Source organism: Ursus arctos, unplaced genomic scaffold (genome assembly GCF_023065955.2).
Source record: "Ursus arctos isolate Adak ecotype North America unplaced genomic scaffold, UrsArc2.0 scaffold_28, whole genome shotgun sequence".
NCBI lineage: Eukaryota > Metazoa > Chordata > Mammalia > Carnivora > Ursidae > Ursus > Ursus arctos.
Genome location: NW_026622963.1, coordinates 19,723,594 through 19,745,919, shown reverse-complemented (window position 1 = coordinate 19,745,919; position 22,326 = coordinate 19,723,594). Strand labels below are relative to the sequence as shown.

Here is a 22,326-nt window from a genome sequence, read left to right as displayed (position 1 = left end):
ACTGCAAAAGCTAGGTGGATTGATGAGTTCCAAGTTAATTCAAGGACTTAAATATTTCCCTGGCTGGCTGCTGGGTTATAGTCTTCCAGAACCCTGGGAAGTTAAAGGTTAGAGTAGATAGCAAAAAGACTTCTCTTCTGCAGCAACCATTATAGAGTTGAGAAGCCATTGAGATTTTAATGGGAGAGACTCTGCTGTAACATAGAGCAGAGCCCTGGAATTCTCAGTCCCTGAGCCCAGCAGGTACTCTGTTGAAAACCAGAGCCCCTGGGAGGCCTCACATACCCTAGTCTTTCTTATTTGGAGAGCAGTACTCAGGGTCAGGCTCTTACGAGAGCAGGCATAGGACTGTGTGGAATGTTCCATTCAGGCGGCTCAAGCCTTATGTTTGTCCTTCAGTCTGTACTTAAAATGGAAGAAGGATTGTCTGAATTCTGGATTCCAGATCCTTAAACTCTAGTGCCCAACTGGGCACAATGTCCAGGCAAGATCTTCAGGGACTGTTCTAATTAATCCCCGTACTAGTTCCAAACTAGTATCTAATGACAGCCTGTTGATGCAACTCTTTAGATTCCTTTCCCTCAGATGCTTCTCATTTTCTTTCTGGTCTACTCAGAAGATACTGTAGACTAATAAAAACCAACTCAGCTCTTAATTATGTACAAAAGAGAAACATAATTGCATTTCTCCCTCACCATCCATTGGATACTACATCTGTGAAAAATAATAAAGACAATAATTCTTAATTTAATGAGGCAGCTGGCACTTAGGTGATGGTGCTTTTGCATTGTGTTTTACAAAAACTTGAAGGCCAAATACCAACTTTTTAAAAAGTTGTTTTCTTTATATAATATTTATATATATATATATAAATACATGTAAGCTCTTACTCAACTTGAACTGTGGCATTTATTTTCATAGTTACTCTTAAATGCGCTGTTCTGTCAGTGTGTCCTTGTTTCTGTGAGTTTGGTTTGGTACCATTCTCCCTCTTCACCTTGCTTTGGGCTGATAAACTAGTGACTGATTAGGTTTTGTAAACCCGAGTGGTGTCAGGGTTCCTTCATTGACTTCTGGGGCTGAGCCTCAGAGTCCAGCTTTGTCGTGGCTGAGCAGCCAACGTTTCATTCTTCTAAGTCCTTCAGATCTCAAAGGATGCTCTGTGTGTCTGCATGTGTGCTTGTACAATCTTCTTGACCTTTCCTCGCCAGAAGTTTCAAGAAATAGATGTGATTTCTCCAAAGAAAAATATCCTTTTCAATCTCCCTTGTAAAATAAAGGCCATCTCTTAAAGAATTACTGAATAAAATTTTTAATTTACTTTTATTTGACCCAGGCGGATGGTGCTACAAGTGATGACCTTGATTTGCATGATGATCGTCTGTCCTACCTGTCAGCCCCAGGTAGTGAATACTCAATGTATAGCACGGACAGTAGACACACTTCTGACTATGAAGACACAGATACAGAAGGCGGGGCCTACACTGATCAAGAACTAGATGAAACTCTTAATGATGAGGTTGGGACTCCACCGGAGTCTGCCATTACACGGTCCTCTGAGCCTGTAAGAGAGGACTCCTCTGGAATGCATCATGAAAACCAAACATATCCTCCTTATTCACCACAAGCGCAGCCACAACCAATTCATAGAATAGACTCCCCTGGATTTAAAACAGCCTCTCAACAGGTAAGCAGCAAGCATTCAACGTTTTGTAGTTAGAGGTGCATTTTTAAATTTTCGAATGTGGTGATTGAGTTGAAGAATATATTTTGTCCTTTCTTTGGATTAAGAATTAATCTTTAATTTTGATTAGAGAATATCAAGGACTTAATACTAAACGTTGTATGTTCGTCTTACACAGCAGGATACTGAATTTTTTTTTTTTAATTGAGGACGTGAGGTCATAGTTTTGTTATTCAGCACACTTAAAATGTATGTCTACCAGCCCCTATAAATGGAAGTGGGAAGTTAGCAGTAAACAAAAACACTATATTTAAAATATTTTAAACACTTCACAGAAAGCAGAAGCCTCATCTCCAGTCCCTTACCTTTCGCCTGAAACAAACCCAGCATCATCAACCTCTGCTGTTAACCATAATGTAACTTTCACTAATGTCAAACTGGAGGGGCCCACCCCAGCTCCTTCCACCTCTTACTCACCACAAGCTGATTCTTTAAGAACACCAAGTACTGAGGCAGCTCACATAATGCTAAGAGATCAAGAGCCATCATTGCCGTCGCATGTAGATCCAGCAAAGGTACCTGTGCTGCAGTGTTGCCCTCATTTGTCGCTCTCCATCGGTCTAGCACATGATCATTTTTGCTTTGCCCTTTAAGTGTTCCTTTTGCTTTTTTACTGTGGGCTTACATACCATAGTGCTTTCAAATCAATACGAATCATTTCAGTTTTATAGTTTGCATGGCTTCTGGTGGTATACTGATAATTTGAAAATAGGCCTTTTAATTGGGATTTGTGCTTACTGTTTTATTACTTTTATTTTTTGGCTTTTGGTATTTTTCAGAATTCCTTATAATATGTAGTCGTGACTCATCATAAGCATTTTTGTGTTTTGTAAAGTATGGTGTCCATAAGTTTTCTTTTATGATTTTTATTTTTGGTGTCCAAATCAAGTGGAATCAGTAGTTCAGTGTATTAATTTTCTTCTAAATTTAATAATTATCTTTAACTCACTTTTCATTTAGAACATGCTAAAACATAAAAGCCCCCCTACCTGCATTATAAATTTTGAGCTTTCACTTAAACTAGCTTTCTCACTAATCTCTTTCTTGTCTTGGTAATAAGTGGTAGAATATACCATTTTCGCATATTAAATTATATTTCTGTCTATTAAAATAGACTAGAATTGAAAACAAGCCTTTGTACTTAATTTTTTATACAGGTGTATAGAAAAGATCCCTATCCTGAGGAAATGATGAGACAGAATCACGTTTTGAAACAGCCAGCTGTTGGTCACCCAGGGCAGAGGCCAGACAAAGAGCCTAATCTGAGCTATGAATCCCAACCCCCATATGTAGAGAAACAAGCCAACAGAGACCTCGAGCAGCCCACGTACAGATACGACTCCTCAAGTTACACAGACCAGTTTTCTCGAAGCTATGACCATCGTCTCCGCTACGAAGAGCGCATTCCTACATATGAAGAGCAGTGGTCATATTATGATGACAAACAGCCCTACCAGCCTCGGCCTTCTTTTGATAATCAGCACCCTCGGGACCTTGACTCCAGACAGCATCCTGAAGAGTCCTCAGAACGAGGCTATTACCCACGTTTTGAAGAGCCAGCCCCTCTGTCCTATGACAGCAGACCACGCTATGACCAGCCACCTAGAACCTCCACCCTACGACATGAAGAGCAGCCAGCTCCTGGGTATGACATGCACAACAGGTACAGGCCAGAAGCACAGTCCTATTCAGCAGGCCCGAAGGCGTCTGAACCCAAACAGTATTTTGACCAATACCCACGAAGTTACGAGCAAGTACCACCACAAGGATTTACCTCTAAAGCAGGCCACTATGAGCCTCTCCATGGTGCTGCAGTTGTCCCTCCTCTAATTCCCGCATCTCAACACAAGCCAGAAGTTCTGCCTTCAAATACCAAACCACTGCCTCCACCCCCAACTCTGACTGAAGAGGAGGAAGATCCAGCAATGAAGCCCCAGTCTGTGCTCACTAGAGTGAAAATGTTTGAAAACAAAAGATCTGCATCATTGGAGAGCAAGAAGGATGAAAACCCCACTGCTGGTTTTAAGGTAAGCATGTAACCATGCCTTTCCTGCCTTGGATGCATGGGCACATTCAGTGAAGGGGCAGTTCAGAATGCTTCCTAGCTCTCCCTCCCCTGCATAAATGAAGCCTTTTTTGTAATTATCTGTTCTTGGGCCATGTTTGTGTTCTGTTTTGCAGCCTCCAGAGGTAGCATCTAAACCTCCAGGTGCTCCCATCATTGCCCCTAAAGCCACTCCTCAGAATCAGTTCAGTGAACATGACAAAACACTGTACAGGTGGGTATGCTTTGTGGTGTTTGTGACATGGAACTGACCAGGAATCTAACCCTTTCGGTCAGTGAGGAAGCTTTTTACTACGTTAGTAGAGGAGAGGAAGGAAAAGGGAAAGGATCTTGTTTGTCCTTAAATGAAAACTACCAGCCTTTCTAATTAAGACAGTGGCCCTAGAAAGAAAAATAAAGGTCTTGATTATGCCTTCTGTCACAGATCTTTGTTATGCCTTTAGTAATCAAGTCTTTCAAAGAGATACTTTTCTAGCAAGCGATTACAATTTAAAAAAAGCCCTTCATTTGTATTACGTTCTTTAGTTTTAGAAGTGCTTTTAGACATGCAAACTCTTTTTAGTTTTTAGGGGTAAAGACACAGACCCAGTTTGCCTAAAATAACAAAAATTAATCATTTAGTAAGCACGGTGCCATATACTTGCAGTTGCTCTAAGCACTTCAGTGCAGTGTGGGTAAATGGTCCTTTTCCCCATTTTAAAGAGAGGCACTGGGGCTGAGAGGGGTTGAGTAGCTTCTAGGACTTGGTGGAGCTGGGAGAGAAATCTGGCCAGCAACTCTCTTAGCAGGGTCCTTGTCACACTGCGAGTAAGCGACAGACTGGGTTTGAATAGTTTCTCTGCCTAACTTAGGTGTTTTACTTGCTTACATTTGTGCTTATAATAAAGAGGAACTACTATCTAACATACAAATTTTCCCCTGAATGGTATCTAGTGCTTTTCATGTAAACGTAAACTACTGCGGGGTCTCCTTTAGCCAGTATCATTAGCAAATGAGTTGTTTTACATAAAATAAACTTGTAATTACTGAAAGCTTAGCCCTCTTTTTGGTGCGAAACCTATTTATCTATTTTTGAGGCAGGTTCCTAAAATTCACTAAGCAGAGCCTACATAACAGTGCAGACAGTCCCCAACTTCCAGTGATGTGACTTAGGATTCTTCCAACTTTACATCAGCATGAAAGCAATATATGCATTCAGTAGAAATCGTACTTTTTGAATTTTGATTGTTTCCCACATATGATACAGTACTATCTCCTGATACTGTGCAGTGGCAGGGGCAGGTCCCAGTCAGCCACACGATCAGGGGTTAGACAACCAGCACACTTAAAGCTGTTCTGTAGCCATACAGTCATTCTGTTTTTCATTTTCAGTAATAGTATTCAATAAATTACATGAGATACCACTTTATTATAAAACAGGCTTTATGTTAGATGATTTTACCCAACTGTAGGCTAAAGTATGTGTTCTGAACACATTTAAGGTAGACTAGGCTAAGCTGTGGTGTTTGGTAAGTTGGGTGTATTAAATGCATTTTTGACTTAACGGTATTTTCACCTCCTCTGGATCTATCGGGATATAATCCCATTGTAAGTTAAAGAAGATCTCTGTTAATTTGCTTAACAATTTCTTCCCCACTGCTTCCTGTGCCCTCTAGAACTTTGGACTGTATAGAGCCATTTCCTTATATGAGAATCATTTATCGATCCTGGATTAAAGTTCTTAAATTCTCTCAGTTGTTACTTGTTGCTAAAATTGGTGTGTGTACTTCGGGAAGCTGTCCACTGTCTTAGTTTATATTCTTTTTTCTCTTTCTAAGTAACTGCTTCTAACCTGCTGTGAGGTTAAACCAGATCAATATCAAGCTTATTAGCTTGTGTTAAAGGCCTCATGAGCCAGAAGAGGGCCGCCTGAGTATAATGTATGAAGGCATGGGATTTGAAGTGACTGTTTTGACTGTTGGATTGCTTGGCTCGATCCTGAATAATCATAGCAGTGAAAGGTCAAGACAAAACATTTATATATTCCATTTTCTTTGTAAAATTAACATCTAAAAAGTTGTTCCATTTGTCATTCATTGTCAGGATCCCAGAACCTCAAAAACCTCAAATGAAGCCACCCGAAGATATTGTTCGGTCTAATCATTACGATCCCGAGGAGGATGAAGAATATTATCGAAAACAGCTCTCATACTTTGACCGAAGAAGTTTTGAAAACAAGCCTTCTACACACATTCCTGCTGGCCATCTCTCAGAGCCTGCCAAGCCAGTTCATTCTCAGAATCAACCAAACTTTTCTAGTTATTCTTCAAAGTAAGTTATTTCACCTAAGACTTACTTTTAAAAATAAGAGCCATAAAGGTTCAGTTGGTGGAGTTAATCACGTGAAATTCGGTGTATTTGGAAGGAATGCCGTCAAGTCCGTAATACATGATTTCTGGCGGCTCCAGTGGTTTCGCACTGTGCATAGTTTCTAGCTCTAGGATGTGTGTGCATGTTTTGTCCTTAAACTCTGATAGCAGATACACAGAACTTTTGCCTTACGAAAAGTGTTAAAATTGAAGTGTTTTCAGGTAGGGGAGTAAACTGTGAAGACCCTGAGTTTTAGGTGAATCATAAGTCTCCCCTCTGCACAACACACTTAATGCTGCAGCTTTTCCTTTTCTGTTTTTGCTTTTTAAATATGAAAATAGCATGGCAGGGGCAACATTATTTGAAGGAGGACAATAGAGTGTTCTTTTTTTCCCCCCCCAAGGTGAGAAAGAGCTTATCTTTTTTTATTGTTGGAGCTTGAGGGACTTTAAAGTTTCTGGTCCAGTTTTATGCATGAGCAAACTGAAGTCCACTGAGATGACATTACAGGGGTAGAGCTAGGACCGAGCACCCAAGTTTCTTGACTCCTAGTTGTCTTTTCCCTGTTGTGTGCTCCTCCCTTTTGTTGACTTGTCTCTTGAGGATCTTGTTGATTCGTCTTTCTCACTTGGGGTTTTTGTTGGTATACAGACCCACTCAGAGTGGGATATATAAACTCACATAGGCACAGGTGGAGAATGAGGAGCAGATGTGGATTTATTACAAGGAATTCATTTACACCATTGTGGGACCCTGCCAGTAAACAAGCATGAGTTCACAGGACAGGAAGAGAAGATGCAGAACTGTTTGGGAATCTCTGAGTTCAGGGAAGGCCTAAGTTCTCTTTAAAAGGTTCCGTCCAGATCTCCCTTTTGATTAAGTGAACTCAACTGATGAGAGGCATTACATCTGTAAATCCCTGTCACAGCAGCACCTACATTAGTGTTTGAGCAAATGATGGGGACTATAGTTCGGCTTACCCAATTTGACACATCAGAAAGCCATCACAGATCCTTCTTGTGTCTAATTTCCAAAGCACCCAGATATTTAGTAAATTAGATGCTTGGGATTATCTGGATTTAGCTATCATTTGTTATTTACTATTGAGTGGAATTTTTTTAGAATATACTTTAAAACCTCCAATATTAAAAACCTAATTTTAATTACCACTCTTTTCTTAGACATCATTTGAGGTGAAGTTTTAAAACCTTTTTTCCACTGTCATGCATTTAAATCTTTGTCTAGAGAAGAAAGCTGCTTGTGAGAACTGCAAATGCAAACTTTGAGTGCTGTGGGCATTGTTAAATGCAAACAGTGTCTTATACCAGTGTTGTGAACCTCCCCTAACACAACACTAGAGAGGTGCCCAGCACATCTGGAGAGAGCATCCAGACTCAGTGAGTCTTAATGAGCTCACTTTTACTTCAGTCATTAAACACATTCATTCTTTTTTTTTTTTTTTAAGATTTTATTTATTTATTTACTTGAGACAGAGAACGCGAGCATAGGGAAGAGGTAGAGGCAGAGGGAGAAGCCGACTCCCCGCTGAGCAAGGACCCCCAACACCGGCAGTGCATGAGCCCAAGGACCTGAGATGATGACCCAAGCCAAAGGCAGACGCTTAACTGACTGAGCCACCCAGGCGCCCCGTATTTCATTCTTGTTAGAAGCAGGTCCAAGGGTGTAGTATAAGGAGAGAGATTTTATTTTATTTTATTTTTTAAATTTTTTTTATGTACTTGGTAAACAATACAGCCTTAAAAGAATACATTTAGGTCTAAAAAGTAAATAAAAAGTCTTTTCAGAGAATCAGCTGACAAAGCATTTTTGGTTTTGAGTTAATTGAGTTTTTCTTCAAAGAAGACTTAGTAACATATTTGTGATGTATAATTTTCCGACAGGGTCTAGAACGCTGCCTAGTATTTAGTGGGTGGGGACTCAGCAGCACAGGGCACAGTGTACTAGGCACATCAGCTGCCCCCCTCTCCATTAATACAGCTCTGCGAGGAACGAGTCTGAGCTGGTCAGAGGTTTCTTAAGGATATATTGCCTTTGACAGAAATAGATGACATCTGTCTTTGTGCATACGCCCAGGACTCTTGAATGTTTCCTGTTGTGAGTGTTATGAGAGTGGCACAGTGTGACTTGAGATGGACGCTAGTATACATTTCCTTCCTTTGTGGCATAAAGTGAAAACTCTTCATAGTTGTGCTGCGTTTCCCCATGTGGGTATCCGGTGCGTAGAGCATTGGGAAGGGGAATGAGGAATAAGACAGGATGACTAAGAGAGGAGGTGTTTCTACGTCTCCCCCCTCTAGTGCTGTTGTACTCTTGTGCCTCCTTAAGACAGCTTTAACAACTGGAAAACCATTTAAAATATACAATCCTTTTTGTCCTGTATTTCAAAACCATTTACTGTTTTTTGTCACCAGTAGACTGCCTGCAGGCCTTTATTTTCTAAAGTAAAAAAACAGAAATATCAAAGTTGTCTTCTTCTGGATAATATTTGCTTACATTCCACTTAAAAACACACCTCAGTGGGGCACTTGGGTGGCTCAGTCGGTTAAGCGTCTGCCTTTGGCTCAGGTCATGATCCCAGGGTCCTGGGATCCGGCCCCATATCAGGCTCCCTGCTCAGCAGGGAGTCTGCTTCTCCCTCTCCCTCTGCCTTCTGCTATGCCTACTTGTGCGCTCTTTCTCTCTCTCTCTCTCATAAATAAAGAAAAATCTTTAAAAAAACATATAAAAAATAAAAACACACCTCAGAAATGGTGGGAGTTAGAGAGGGGAAAAGTCTGCTAGCATAGGACAGACGCCCCAGAAAGCAAGTGGGTATCACCTGTCTTACAGTTCTGGAGAGCTGGGTCAGACTGGGAAGGTTTGGAAATAGTGGCTCAGATGTTCGTCTTCACAGCCAGTGAGCAGTTTCCAGGATCCCCCGACGGCTGGAAGAGCATCTCCCTCCGGGTCTGTGTACCTGTCCCAGCCCAGAGACTCCGCTTCTTCAGGGCAACTAAGGATTTTACTGGCACTAGAATAGCTCTCTCTCAAGAGTCCACTTACTGTGAGACTTCCAGGTCTCAAAACAAATGTTAGCAGTTTTCAGCTTCTTAAGAACTAAGTAAGATTGACATTAGGTTGTTCCTGTGTGAGTGACGTTCAAGGAGAGAAGCTATGAGATTCAAGCATGGCAGCTCTACAAATAGGCTCCACCCATCCCAGGGCTTAGCTCTAGGACTGGTGATGGATAAGGTCTTGCTAGAAGGAGCGTAGGTTAATCAGTCGTGTTTCAAAGGCAGGCCTATTTCCACCGCCCATTCATTCCTCATTACCCTGCTGGGGAGCTGCACAGCCTGTGTTATAGGGTTTCTTCCTGTTTGCACTTAGAGGATTTCTTTTGTCCGGCCCTTTTCTTTTAATGGAGCATTTCATTCTTACTCAGAGCCTGCTGCTTTTTCTTAGTATCCCTCCTTTATTTAGTTCATTTCTTTACTTAGCACTAGCAAGTGAAGCCAAAGGGCAGAAGTGAAAGAGGACTAAAGTTCAAGCACCTTGCTACTCACTAGCTGCGCAGTGAAAATATGTGGAGGGTGGGCAGGCGGGCAGGCGGGACCGAACTACGTTACCCTATTGTAATTGGTGGGTGATTTTCCTAGCTTAAATGAGAGGTAGTGATATTTTCTTTTTTGGTCAAATTATTCTGAAATGGTGAATGTGTATCTTTTGGTTGCTATTTTAAAATGACATTTGAGTTCCATTCGCTGCAAATGTTCTTAGTTAGATTGACCATTTCCTTTCGTTTTTCTATTGCGCTTGCTTTGCCGTCACCTAGATTTCTTGGCTCTTACACTAGCTATGACTACTTGAAAAGGAGCGTCAAGTGGTAAGACTGGCATTAATGTGAGGCTGTTACATAAGGTGTCCCTCACTGCATCACTGGCATTACGTGCACTTTTAGATTTTAAAGTCTTCAAATGCTTTGCGTAAGAGCCTGAAAGCAACGTAACAGCGTGGTTTTAAAGCTAATCACAAGACTAGACTTCTTCAATGAAATTTTCTGTGAAAGTATGGTCGAGATGTCTGTTTTGTTTGTGCACATAAAGCCAGTGCAGCTTTGGCTCTCTGCAAAGGTTTAGATGGCAGTGTTGTAATTATGGGTCTATTTTAAAGATTTCTTTTGTTTGAATTTTACATGTTACATATTAAAATTGGCAATCTAAAAAAAATAAGCATACATGGCACAATTTGATTTAAATGAGCCTTGTAAAATCAAGCAGTGTCTGCTACTATGGCAGTTGTTAAACAAAAAATGGATCTGGTAAATTAAGGGCAATTGCCAAGTGACAGATGTCCAGTATTTTTGGTGTTACTGGAACACAACCACACCTATTTCATTTACATATTATGGCTGCTTTGGGGCAGAATAGTTGTGCAAGAGTCTGTATGGCCCCAAAAGCCAACAGCATTTACTGTACAGCCCTTTACAATAAAAAAATTTGCCAGTCTCTGGTGTAGAAAACCATTTTTTTGTGGTGCTCTAAGCATGCCAGAAACCAAGGCTTTTTTTGTACCTTAGATACCAAATCAGAAATGAATCTAAGGAAGATTGGGGCCAATAAATATTTTTCAAAATATTTGGAAGACTTTCTCAAACCTCTCAGCCATTGCTGGTTTTTGTAAGCAACATGATTAATATTACAAGTATACCCAAAATTTCATCTGCCTTTTGGTTGCCATCTTCTGGATGTTTTACTAATATTCTTCAAGTATCTGTGCTGTCTTTACATTTCTCGTGCTGATAAATGGTTGAACTTGTTTGTATATTTGGGTAGAGTTAGCCATTTATACTCCTAAGAGTAAATTGTGAAATTTCTAGATTTTTGTTTTATAAACTCAGGGATACTTAGAGGAATGAGTACTTGTTTTGTAAATGTAAATCCATTTTCATATGTTGGCATTGTCTTCGTTTTTTCACAGGGGAAAGTCTCCTGAAGCTGATGGCATGGATAGAGCATTTGGTGAGAAGCGCTATGAGCCAGTGCAGGCAACTCCCCCTCCTCCCCCATTGCCCTCCCAGTACGCCCAGCCTGCTCAGCCCAGTACCAGCTCCTCTCTTGCCCTCCACACGCATGCCAAGGGGGCACATGGTGAAGGTAGGAAGTTCGAAAGTTGCCATTATTGCTGTAATAGAGGAATACTTACAAAATTGACTTTCAGTTTGTAAGCAAAAGGGTTTTTCATTCAAATAGATATACTTGAAACCCTTAGGCTGGGAACAATGAAAACTAGGGGTTTTGGTAAGTAAAAGTACATCTCCTGTTTTTATGACTATGACCATCATATCAGACAAGCCTTTTAGCTAAATAGATTTTAATCTCCTTTACTAGCACAGCTCAATTTCTGGACGTAGTATTTGTTTGCCAGTATGTCTGAATCTAAATATTTGGTAGTTTGTAAAAATCACTGTTATGTTCCTTCTTCACTTGTGGATATAGGAAGGCTATAAATTTCCACATAACATGTGTCCCTTAGCACCTTGCTGTTAGGTACTGTGGCAAGAGCCCAGCAAGGTGGCCAGCAGCTCCAGTTGATTCATTTTAACAGCTGTACCTCTGAGTTTTTGTCCACACTCGCGCCTTCACAGGTCTCTGCGCAATAACTATTTCCCCTTACCCACACCGTCTCTCTCCCTGGGCCACTCTCCCTCATTCCTGCTGGCTTCATCTTTCCCTTTCCCTCCGTCCTCAGACGTGTACAGCTCACTAGTCCAGTGTTCAGAGCACCTTGCTTTGTTCCCGCTGCCTCCTCAAACTGTGTCTCTTTGCCTTCCATCAGATTCCCCGAAAGGGGGACTGCTGCCTTCACCTCCAAATGCCCCTTGTTTTATTTGGCCCTTTGAAAAAAAAAAGGGGGGGGTTGTCTACTTTACCTTAAGAATATACCACGATTTATCCATTCTCCTGTTGCCTTTTTGCTACTATAGACATTTCTCAATTATTTATGTAGGAATCAAATTCTAGGCCAAGTCTTCAGCCAGATGTGCTGTAGAGTCGTAGTGGTAGATTGACATTACCCATGTTAGGATTTTCTTTCCACACTCTCATATCTGCTGATAAAATTTTAATTCTTTCCAATCCTTAAACGCCTTTTATTCCTTTTTCTTCCCTTTTTATGCTGGCAAGGACCTCAAGTAAAATGTTGAGAAGAAGTGATTACTCAGAGCAGACATCTTTGCTTCCCGATCTTAGGGAGAAAGGATTTAATATTTCACCCTTACCACGTTAGCTATTTTTGTGGCTTCTCATAACTACCCTTTATTATGTTTTGGACGTTCCCTTGTATTCCCTTCTAGTTTGCTGAAAGCATCTGGTCACAGAGCATTAAGATGATCATAACCTTTTTCTTCTTTGTTCTGTTAATGTAGTAAAATATATTGCTGTGTTCACAAGGAATTTGGGTTTATTATTATTATTATTTTTTTAAATGATGTCCCTGTCTGGTTTTGCTGTTGTTTTTGTGCTAGTTTCATAAAAGGGAGCCGAGGACATGTTCCTTCTCTCTTTTTCTGGAAGACTTTGTGTAGCATTGATGTTATTTTTTTCTGAATGAGTTTCTAGAATTCATTCGATACTGCCACCAGCCATACATGGAAATTCCTCTTCCACATCTTTGCCAACTCTCGGTATTACCAAACTGAAGTGTTGCCAGTCTAATGGGTGTGAAACAGCATTTGGGGTTTGTTTTGGGTCTGCATTTTCCTAGTAGTGTGGTTGTACATCTTGTATGGTAACTGAGCATTCCAGTCTTCACTTCGTTGTTGCCTCTGAAGGGCTTTGCCCATCTTCTCTATGGTTGAATCTTCTTGTGTGCACGTAGGAGTTCTTTAAAGGTTTTAGATCCTAATTCCATGTAATTATACAGGTTGTAAATAGCTTCTCCCATTTTGTGGCTTTCCTTTGACTTTAGTTAGGTGAGTTTTATAGTGTTCATTTTTTTTTTTTTTTTATCATGGCTGTATTGTCATTCTGTTTCTAATTTGTTATGGATGTTGGAGAGGGGATACTCAGACACCAGGCTCTGGGAGGCCTGGAATCTTAGCAGCATGACCCTGACTCCAAGGCAGCAGGATATACTAAAGCACCACATGTGTCCATCCCCCTCCTGGTCCCTCAGTGTCACAGACAGCCACCAGGGCTCAAGAGCCATCTTCTAGCAGTGGGGACCCTGACCTGGGCCTTGACTCCAGCATCGGGACAAATTAAAATGGGAGAGACACCAGAGGGGCTGTTAAAACTTCTTTGAGGAAGTTTTAAAAATGTTAATATGTGTTTATTGTTTCAGGTAATTCGGTGTCGCTGGATTTTCAGAATTCTTTAGTGTCCAAACCAGACCCACCTCCATCTCAGAATAAGCCAGCAACGTTCAGACCACCGAACCGAGAAGACACTGTTCAGTCTACTTTCTATCCCCAGAAAAGTTTCCCAGATAAAGCTCCAGTTAATGGAGCTGAACAGACTCAGAAAACGGTCACTCCAGCATATAATCGATTCACGCCAAAACCATACACAAGTTCTGCCCGGCCATTTGAGCGCAAGTTCGAAAGTCCTAAATTCAACCACAATCTGCTGCCAAGTGAAACGGCACATAAACCTGACTTGTCTTCAAAAGCCCCCGCTTCTCCCAAAACACTTGCGAAAACACACGGTGCGGCACAGCCTCCTGAGTTTGACAGTGGGGTTGAAACTTTCTCCATCCACGCAGATAAGCCTAAATATCAAATGAACAATATCAGCACAGTGCCTAAAGCTATTCCTGTGAGGTAAGAGTTTTGCCTTTTTCTTGGTCTTGTGATTTGTCTACTGTGAGTGTAGTTTCTGTGATTTGGGACTTAAAATGAACATTTTAACTTCAATTTTAAACTAAACAGTGTTGTCCAAAATGTTGCAATGAGTGCTGTTATGTGAAAGGTCCTACAAGATAATGTTAATGAAGTAATAAAGCTAACAACCACATATGGTGAGTAGGTGCTGTCATTATCCACATTTTACTAAGAACTGAGGTTGAGTGACATGGTGGTTTGTGTAGAGTCACACAGCCAGCCAGGGTGAGGGGAGCCTACATTCGGCAGCCCCTGGTCATCTGACCTCAGAGCCCATACTCTTAACCAACCATAGGTTTCCGTAACCTTTAACCTTGGGCTGGTGAGGTACACTTGGAGAATATCTCAAAAACATAAGCATCTGTGTTCCTTGTCCACTGTTTGTTCAACAGTGATGTTAGAAATAAAAATGTACAACCTCAGAATGGTTGTTAAAAAAACAGCAGCTCTTTTTATAGTTGTAATGAGTAAGATGTCTGAGCAAATGAGACAAAGCGAGCCTACCTGGATCCATATTCCATATACTCCTTTCCCTCTTGTCCTTACGTGGTGACTAACCAGACCCATTCTGGCCACACATAAGCACACCTCAGCCTCCTGAATCCACTTATATTGTCAGGCCACCCACTGAAACAGAAGCACCAGGCTGGCAGAACCTGGGGCCAGGAGGGCCACCTGTGGTCTGCTTCCCAGGAACAAGAATGGTCATGGCAGTGTGCTGCCTTCCCCTCTTTGTGAACCTTTCCAGTGGTGGGGGATGGGAAACCTGGTCTTCCTCACACACATCAGCATTGTCCCTGATGCTCTGGTCGTGCAGGAATGAAGCTGCAGCTTCCCTTCACACACTTACTGTGTCATTCCATCTTTCTGCTCACCTTTAGGCTGTGACTCAAAATTTTACTTCAGGAAGTCTTGATAAGCCTACATTTTTGAAACAGTCATTAATACCACATCCCCTTGGCCTTTGGTATTCGTTGTGTACTAAGTGAATATACTGGTTTTTTTCCGTGGTGCTTGAGGTGTACCCCACCAGAGTATTACCTCATGGCACTGTGGAGGCTTTTGACAGCAAGGACTGATTCTCAGGGAGTGCTGCTCAAAATCCTAGGGAGGTGGAGAACCTAGTTAATACTTGCCAGGTCTCAGATGCCGTCAGTTGTAGGATGCACCATTGTCTTACGTATCACTAAGAAGGAGAAAAGTGCTGCCAATTAAACCATGACTGCCAGTTTTAAAACATGAATTTCATGGATGTTAAAATGTGTTTCTTAAAACCAATCAACTATAGTAGTTGGGCGAGCAAGATGGTAAGACTTTGTACATTCTAGTTGCAAAAATTAGTAATGAAGGGAAATTGATTAGTTACCTTCAAAAAGTGAAATTGATTTCTCCAGGAAGAATATGATTTATTATTACTCCTGTGAGTAAAATGTGTCACTGAAAACTTACCTTCCTGATTCTATGGAGAAATAAAATAAAATGAAACCACCTGTTAGAGTCTTAGTGGGAACTCCTGTGTATTGTTGGGGGTTTACTTATTAGTTGTTTCTGAACTCTTAGCCCTTCAGCTGTGGAAGAAGATGAAGATGAGGATGGTCATACTGTGGTGGCCACAGCCCGAGGCGTGTTTAACAGCAATGGTGGGGTGTTGAGTTCCATAGAAACTGGAGTTAGTATAATTATCCCACAAGGAGCCATTCCTGAGGGAATTGAGCAGGAAATCTATTTCAAGGTCTGCCGAGACAACAGCATCCTCCCGCCTTTAGATAAGGAGAAAGGTAAGTGTGTTTATTTTTCTCTGTAGTTTTAATAACTAGAGTTGCCCTCTGTGCTCTTCAACGCTTGCAGTGCTTAGTTGAGAGGACAATCTGGACCCCTTTTCTACTTTGCCAACCGCAGCATGTTCCTCCTATCAGGGAAGGCCCCTCAAATGAGCACTGTGTAGGAGGGTGCCCTGGAATGGCATCATAGGTATGCAGGGGGTATCCCATAGTAAGGCCAAGGTGGTAGAGGTGAGCACACTAGACTTAAAGCCCACACGGTGGGCTTTACTTTCGGTATGAAAGTGACAATGATGACAGGTGACAGACAGGCCTTTGAGCATTCCTCCACCTGTCTGCTGGGTGGTCTTAGCTGACCTCAACAAATCTGTCTTTGAGCTATTTACCCCTTGCATCTCTGGAGATGGGTCTAGGTAACACCCAGTCAGAAAGACTTTGCTCCATGCCCGTTACCTGATTGTGGAAGAGAAGCGTCTTAGGGCAGGTGCTCATCAGCTAGCCCTGGCACTGGTAAAGGCTCAACAGAGTAAATAACATATCCCTATTAGGTATTACCATGTGTGTTTCTGAACTTCTTGAGAAATCTAGGAAAGTGTTATTTTTCATAATCTTTCTGGATCTGTCAGGACGATATAATGAACTGTGTGAGGACTTCTTTTGGAATCTTGTAGCAGGTGCTTTACTTCCTTAAATACGTCACTTTAGCTCAGTTTCTTACATTTTGCGGAACACTAGCACATGTTGGCCCTGCATGAATCTTTTATAAGCCAGAGTCTGCAGCAAATAAAACATTTAAAACATCAGATATAAGTAACATTTCTTTTTAAGATTTTATTTATTTGATAGAGAGCACACAGAAGCAGGGGGAGTGGCAGGGAGAGGGAGAAGCAGACTCCCTGCGGAGTAGGGAGCCCGATGGGGGACTCGATCCCAGGACCCAGGATCGTGACCTGAGCCAAAGGCAGACACTTAACTGACTGAGCCACCCAGGTACCCTATAAGTAACTTTTATAAAAAGTACATTTGAATATATCTCACAAAAACCCCATGATCTAATGCAGTCGCCATCAGCAACCTGTGGCTACTTTTTTTTTTTTTTTGGTTTTTTGTTTGTTGTTTTTTTTACATCCTTGGTTAAAAATTTCATTGAAAACAAAGGATACAAAATGAAATACTATTTCACCAAAAACTTAAAAAAGAGAAGTGATAGATGTAAGCAGTTTTGAAATGCAGTCCTAATGGGCTAACATTATCCTTTGTTGTGACAATAAGGAAATCACAGATTATTTTAAAAATCATAAAAATGACTAAAATTACTAAGATGGGGCAGAGTTCCTGTTTATGCATATTTTCTACTTTGTCATAAAATTTATTCCCAGATTAATTTTTCTGGAAGAAGTTTTCGTGTAATATTTTTTTCCAGCTTTTCACTTTTTTTTTCTTTAAGATTTTATTTAAATTCAAATTAGTTAACATATAGTGTAATATTAGTTTCAGGAGTAGAATTTAGTGATTCATCACTTACATATAACACCCAGTGCTCATCACAACCCAAGTGCCCTCCTTAATGCCATCACCCATCTGGCCTGTGTCCCACCTACCTCCCCTCCATCAACCCTCAGTGTGTTCTCTATAGTTAGAATCTCTTACAGTTTGCCTCCCTCTCTGTTTTTATCTTATTTTATTTTTCCTTCCCTTCCCCTGTGTTCATCTGTTTTGTTTCTTAAATTACCTATGGCTATTTTGCATTGAAATGTGCTGGAAGTATAAAAATACACACTGAATGCAGAGATTTACTGTATTGATTACATGTTGAAATAATGTTTTGGATATATTGGGTTACATAAATATTAAAGTGTATTTCACCTGTTTTTTATTTCAAAGTGGCTACTAGAAAATTCTAAATGACACGTGTGTCTTCTATTGTATTTTTCTTGGTCACTGCGGCTGTAGAGAATTAATTGCATTTGGCTTTAAAGCACATCATTAGAAGGGGGTGTGAGGAGAACTGTGGTCTAGAAGGAAGATGGCCATCTAACTTCCCACCCCCACCCCCTTTGACTGCAGGTGAGACACTGCTGAGCCCTTTAGTGATGTGTGGGCCCCATGGCCTCAAGTTCCTGAAGCCCGTGGAGCTGCGCTTACCACACTGTGCGTCCATGACTCCTGACGGTTGGTCTTTTGCTCTAAAATCATCCGACTCCTCGTCGGGTATGCTGTCTTCACTCTGTCCTTTGGGGGCTTTGGGTACTGTCATTGATTAATCCCTGGGCTGTTGGAGCTACCCATGCTGTTTGTGAGCAAATCTCTACCTCTGTTCCTGTGGCCTTGTAGGCATCACCAGTGTTTTAAAATTTCCTTGTGGTGCATGCACACATGAATGTGGAAAGGTACAGAAGTTTCTGCCTTTTAAACATTGATGATTGGCCAAAAGTTGACTGTTTCTTGGTGTTCAAGAAAATTATTTGTTCTCTCAAAATTAAGATGCAGTGGGAAAACTATTACTGCCCTGCATATATAGGTGTTTTCATCTTCTTATTAAAATGATTTGATTCCTTTATACAGTAATTTCTGTTTTTGGTTACCTTTCTTTAATTTCTCAACCTACAAAGTATATACACCAGAGAAACTTGAAAGACAAAAAGTACCTTCCACTGTGATCATGCTTGGCCATGGTTTCTCAGTGTTAAACTCTGAATAGCTTCTATTATACACACTACTTTTACATGGCTTTTTGCTCTTAAGATCATAGCTTCAAACCTTCCATTGCATTTTCGCATTTCTCACTTCCTTGGGTGACTACATCAGTTACCAGTTGAAACATTCTGTATTTTTGGTATAGATCACTTTAATTTAACCTCATATAGAAAAATAAGAATTTAAAGTTTTGTTTCTGAATTTTTAGTAAACCAGGTGAGCATTATACAGTTTTAATGTGAAATAGAGCTTTAGGGTATAAAAATTATAGGAACATATTCTCTTACTACCTGAGATTAAAAATCATACATAAATATATATTTCCTGGTATCTACAAGTATACCATTTTCTTGAGAAAGCTAATAAATTAATTTTAACACACTAGATAGTAGAGCTGTTCCCTCAGGGACTCCACTGAGAAGCATTTTATTAGCCTAGTTTGAATTAATATTAATGAAGCTGCATTTTAAACATATATATATATATATTCTAAAAGTCAGGTTGTAGCATGAGCTCTGATTGTTTTCTAAACCAAATTAGGATGAGAAGCTTTAAAATAATTGTTGTAGTTACTTGTTTTATGGTGATTTTTCCCAGATAGTATATGAGGCATAAATGATTTCTCTCTTTGTTAAATTTTGTATTTTTTGCCACCGAGCATAAGTTATTTTGTTAGATTGAAACAACTTTTTCCTGTGTTAAATTTGGGTACATTCACCTAGAACAGAAATGTACTTCTGTATAATCCTGTGTGGCTTTAGAATGCTTTGTTACTGTGAATTTCCGTTCGGAAATTCAGGGGTAGATTTTGACGACAACTGACTTTAATCCCAACAAATGTTAGTATATTGGAAAGAAATTTGAGCCTAAAGTTAAGATTTTTTAATTTACTTCCAAAGAGTTGTCATAACTCTACTTCATTGCCTAAACAAGCTGTTTATCTACAGTACAGCATAAGCCCACATATATTTGTGAAGTCAGTTAGCTTCTGTTTAGTCACTCTGTTTTAAAGTGCTGAGCCCGTTGTGACTGGGACCATTCAGGTGACGTCCCGCTCCCTGTAGGCAGGTTCTCTCTACCTTAGCACTGTTGACATTATGGCCAGATAATAATGCTTTGTCGTAGGAACTGTCCTGTGCGCTGTGGGATGTTTCACTGCATCCCTGGCCTCTGCTCACTAGATGTCAGTTGTGACAGGCAGAAACATCCCCAGACATTGTCCCACAGAGGGGGGATGGTGGGCAGAAGGAAGGCAAAAGTCAGCAGCTCTGAACATCAGTTATCTCGGATGCCATAAAGACAGTCATCCCAGCCTTCTTCATACTTGGTGTCCACTGCCTGGGGCTTCTTAGCTCTAGCTACAGATCTCCAATCACCAAAAGCTTGTTAAATTCAGATACCCAAGCCCCAATTCAGATTCAGCAGTCGATGAGTTCTCAGAACTACGAGAGTGATTTTGTCACACAGCTAAGATCAGGGCTGAGAAGCTCTTGGTCCAGACTTAAACTGATTTTTTTTTTGGTAAAGGGGAAAGAAGGGTCTTTAGGAACGAGATTCTGCAGAACTTTCAGGTATTCATATGTTGCTGTGTAGTTGAGTGTGAGAAATATGTTCTCCTACTCAGTTCAAATGGGTGATCATAGCATGTTTGTCCCAACTTTCAAAAGTGCTGTGAATAATTATATGGCCCCCGGCACCAGAACGACCTCAGGCATTTATGGTCACCCCAGCTTCTATTCATGATTTGTGAAAAGACATGAACTTGAAAACACAATAAAAGAGAAATCTGAAACTGCTTTGAATCCTGAGATACCAGTGAGTCTTCATTGAAATATACAGCACCTAGAGTTTTGATACAAGTGCATATGCTGAAGAAATAGGAGAGAGTTGTATCTGAGTGTATGTCTCCATGTTTGCCCCGTGATTGCAGACCTCAACGGCTAGCGGTTTCACCAACTGCCAATGACAGGAACTTCTTTTCTCTCCTAGGTGATCCTAAAACATGGCAAAACAAGTGTCTTCCTGGAGATCCAAATTACCTTGTTGGAGCAAACTGTGTTTCTGTCCTGATTGACCACTTTTAATTCTTAAAATGTAGGAACTTGATTAAATAATGTGAAACTGGGTTAAACTTACTAAATCTAAGTGGAAGCACTCTATCAAGTATTATACTTTTCTTAGAATTGATACTGCAGTTTGTTAGTATTAAGCATTTTGTTTGAACAGATGCAGGTTAGTGAGCAGGCCCCTCCCTGCACCGTGATCCGAAAACATGCTGCAGACTGCGTGTTTGTGGTGGAAAAGCTAGCGGCATTGGCTGGAGGGTCAGAGATGGCTTGCTTTGTAATGATTTTTGTACTTTTTTATGGTCACTGCTTACTTCACATACTGATTTCCGTTAAAATACCAGCCAGTAAACAGGGTGCATTTGAGTTCTATTCTTTCCAAAGTACACTTTTTCAAACTTTATTATGGCCCTGGCCTGGCACACACATTTTATTTTATTATGCATGAGGTAATATGCACACATTTTAAAAATGTACCTGGACCATATAAACCAATGTAGTGGATTTAACAGAAATGTACAGCAAGGGGAATTTATAGCTTTTGGGGGGTGGGGGGGACGGGAGTCAAGTGAAGACAATTACTTATTGTATATGAAAACACATTTTTTTTAGGGAAGGACACCAAAGCATGTGAGACTGGTTCTGTGGCCTCTTTGGATCTACAAATTAACCATATCACCACAGACATACTAACCAGCAGGAATGCCTTACCCTCATGTTTTTAATTCTTAGATCATTCTCTCCATGTATTACTAAGTTTTTATGGCTTTTGTGCGCATCTAGATACTGTATCATGAAAAAGATTGAGTAAATTGTGGATTTGGTGGTTTCAGAAATGTATAATCACCCAGAAGAAAATAATGGTGTGATTTGGGGATTTTTTTCCCCCCTTCAAGGGGCAGTGGTGGTTTTCTGTTCTTTTGGCTATGCATTTGAAAATTTTGACGTTTTAAGGATGCTTGTACATAATGCGTGCATACCACTTTTGTTCTTGGTTTGTAAATTAACTTTTATAAACTTTACCTTTTTTATACATAAACAAAACCAAGTTTCTTAAGGCTACCTTTGTATTTCTCTCCTGTACCTCTTGAGCCTTGAACTTTGACCTCTGCAGCAATAAAGCAGCATTTCTATGACACATACAAGGTCATTTTTTTAAGAAAAAGAATGCACAGAGTTGTTACATTTTTAAGTGCTGCATTTAAAAGATACAGTTACTCAGAATTCTCTAGTTTGATTAAATTCTTGCAAAGTACCCTGACTGTAATTTGTGATACCATGCTGTGCCCGAAAGTGTATTTTTTTACTAATAGACAATTTATTATGGCACATCAGCACGATTTCTGTTTAGATAATACACCACTACATTCTGTTAATCAATCATTAGGTGTGACTGAATTTCTTTTGCAGTTATTAAAAAATCTCAAATTTCTAAATCTGCAGAATAAAACTTTTTAAAATAAAGTGCTGGTTTGTTCTGTTTGCCTGCTATTTGTAGTTTTGTGCAGCTTTATAATCCTGTTGAAAATCCCACACGCTGGCGCTCATCACCTAGTCACCTTCTGCCACCTCTGGCTGGTGGGGCGTGTGCAGTGTGTCCCCGCAGCCAGTGCACCGTGATGGGTGAGCAGTGCCGGTCACGGAAACCTTGAGACAGAACAAGAGGAGGCCGGCTGTAGTGTGTTCCCACTGTATCTGTACATATACATATATTTAGGTGTGCATTTGTGTTCCTTAGAACCAAT

General features: G+C 40.5%; 1 protein-coding gene across 12 annotated transcripts in view; it reads left to right on the top strand.

Moving 5' to 3' along the window:
* Nucleotides 1-22,045, top strand: part of TJP1 (tight junction protein 1) — a 107,302-nt gene extending 85,257 nt beyond the window's left edge. Inside the window, exons 19-28 of one of the 12 annotated variants that reach the window (XM_048221150.2) lie at nucleotides 1,337-1,687; nucleotides 2,020-2,259; nucleotides 2,902-3,771; nucleotides 3,926-4,023; nucleotides 5,892-6,119; nucleotides 11,136-11,176; nucleotides 13,500-13,977; nucleotides 15,598-15,815; nucleotides 17,886-17,969; nucleotides 20,505-22,045. In XM_048221150.2, coding sequence (XP_048077107.1) covers nucleotides 1,337-1,687; nucleotides 2,020-2,259; nucleotides 2,902-3,771; nucleotides 3,926-4,023; nucleotides 5,892-6,119; nucleotides 11,136-11,176; nucleotides 13,500-13,977; nucleotides 15,598-15,815; nucleotides 17,886-17,969; nucleotides 20,505-20,599 — 2,703 coding nt within the window. In that variant the 3' untranslated portion in view covers nucleotides 20,600-22,045. Of the gene's footprint in view, nucleotides 1-1,336; nucleotides 1,688-2,019; nucleotides 2,260-2,901; nucleotides 3,772-3,925; nucleotides 4,024-5,891; nucleotides 6,120-11,135; nucleotides 11,312-13,499; nucleotides 13,978-15,597; nucleotides 15,816-17,885; nucleotides 18,030-20,504 lie in introns of all 12 variants that reach the window. The other 11 variants (XM_048221144.2, XM_026510332.4, XM_026510331.4 and 8 more) reach the window with 11 other exon arrangements.
* The last annotated feature ends 281 nt before the right edge of the window (nucleotides 22,046-22,326 follow it).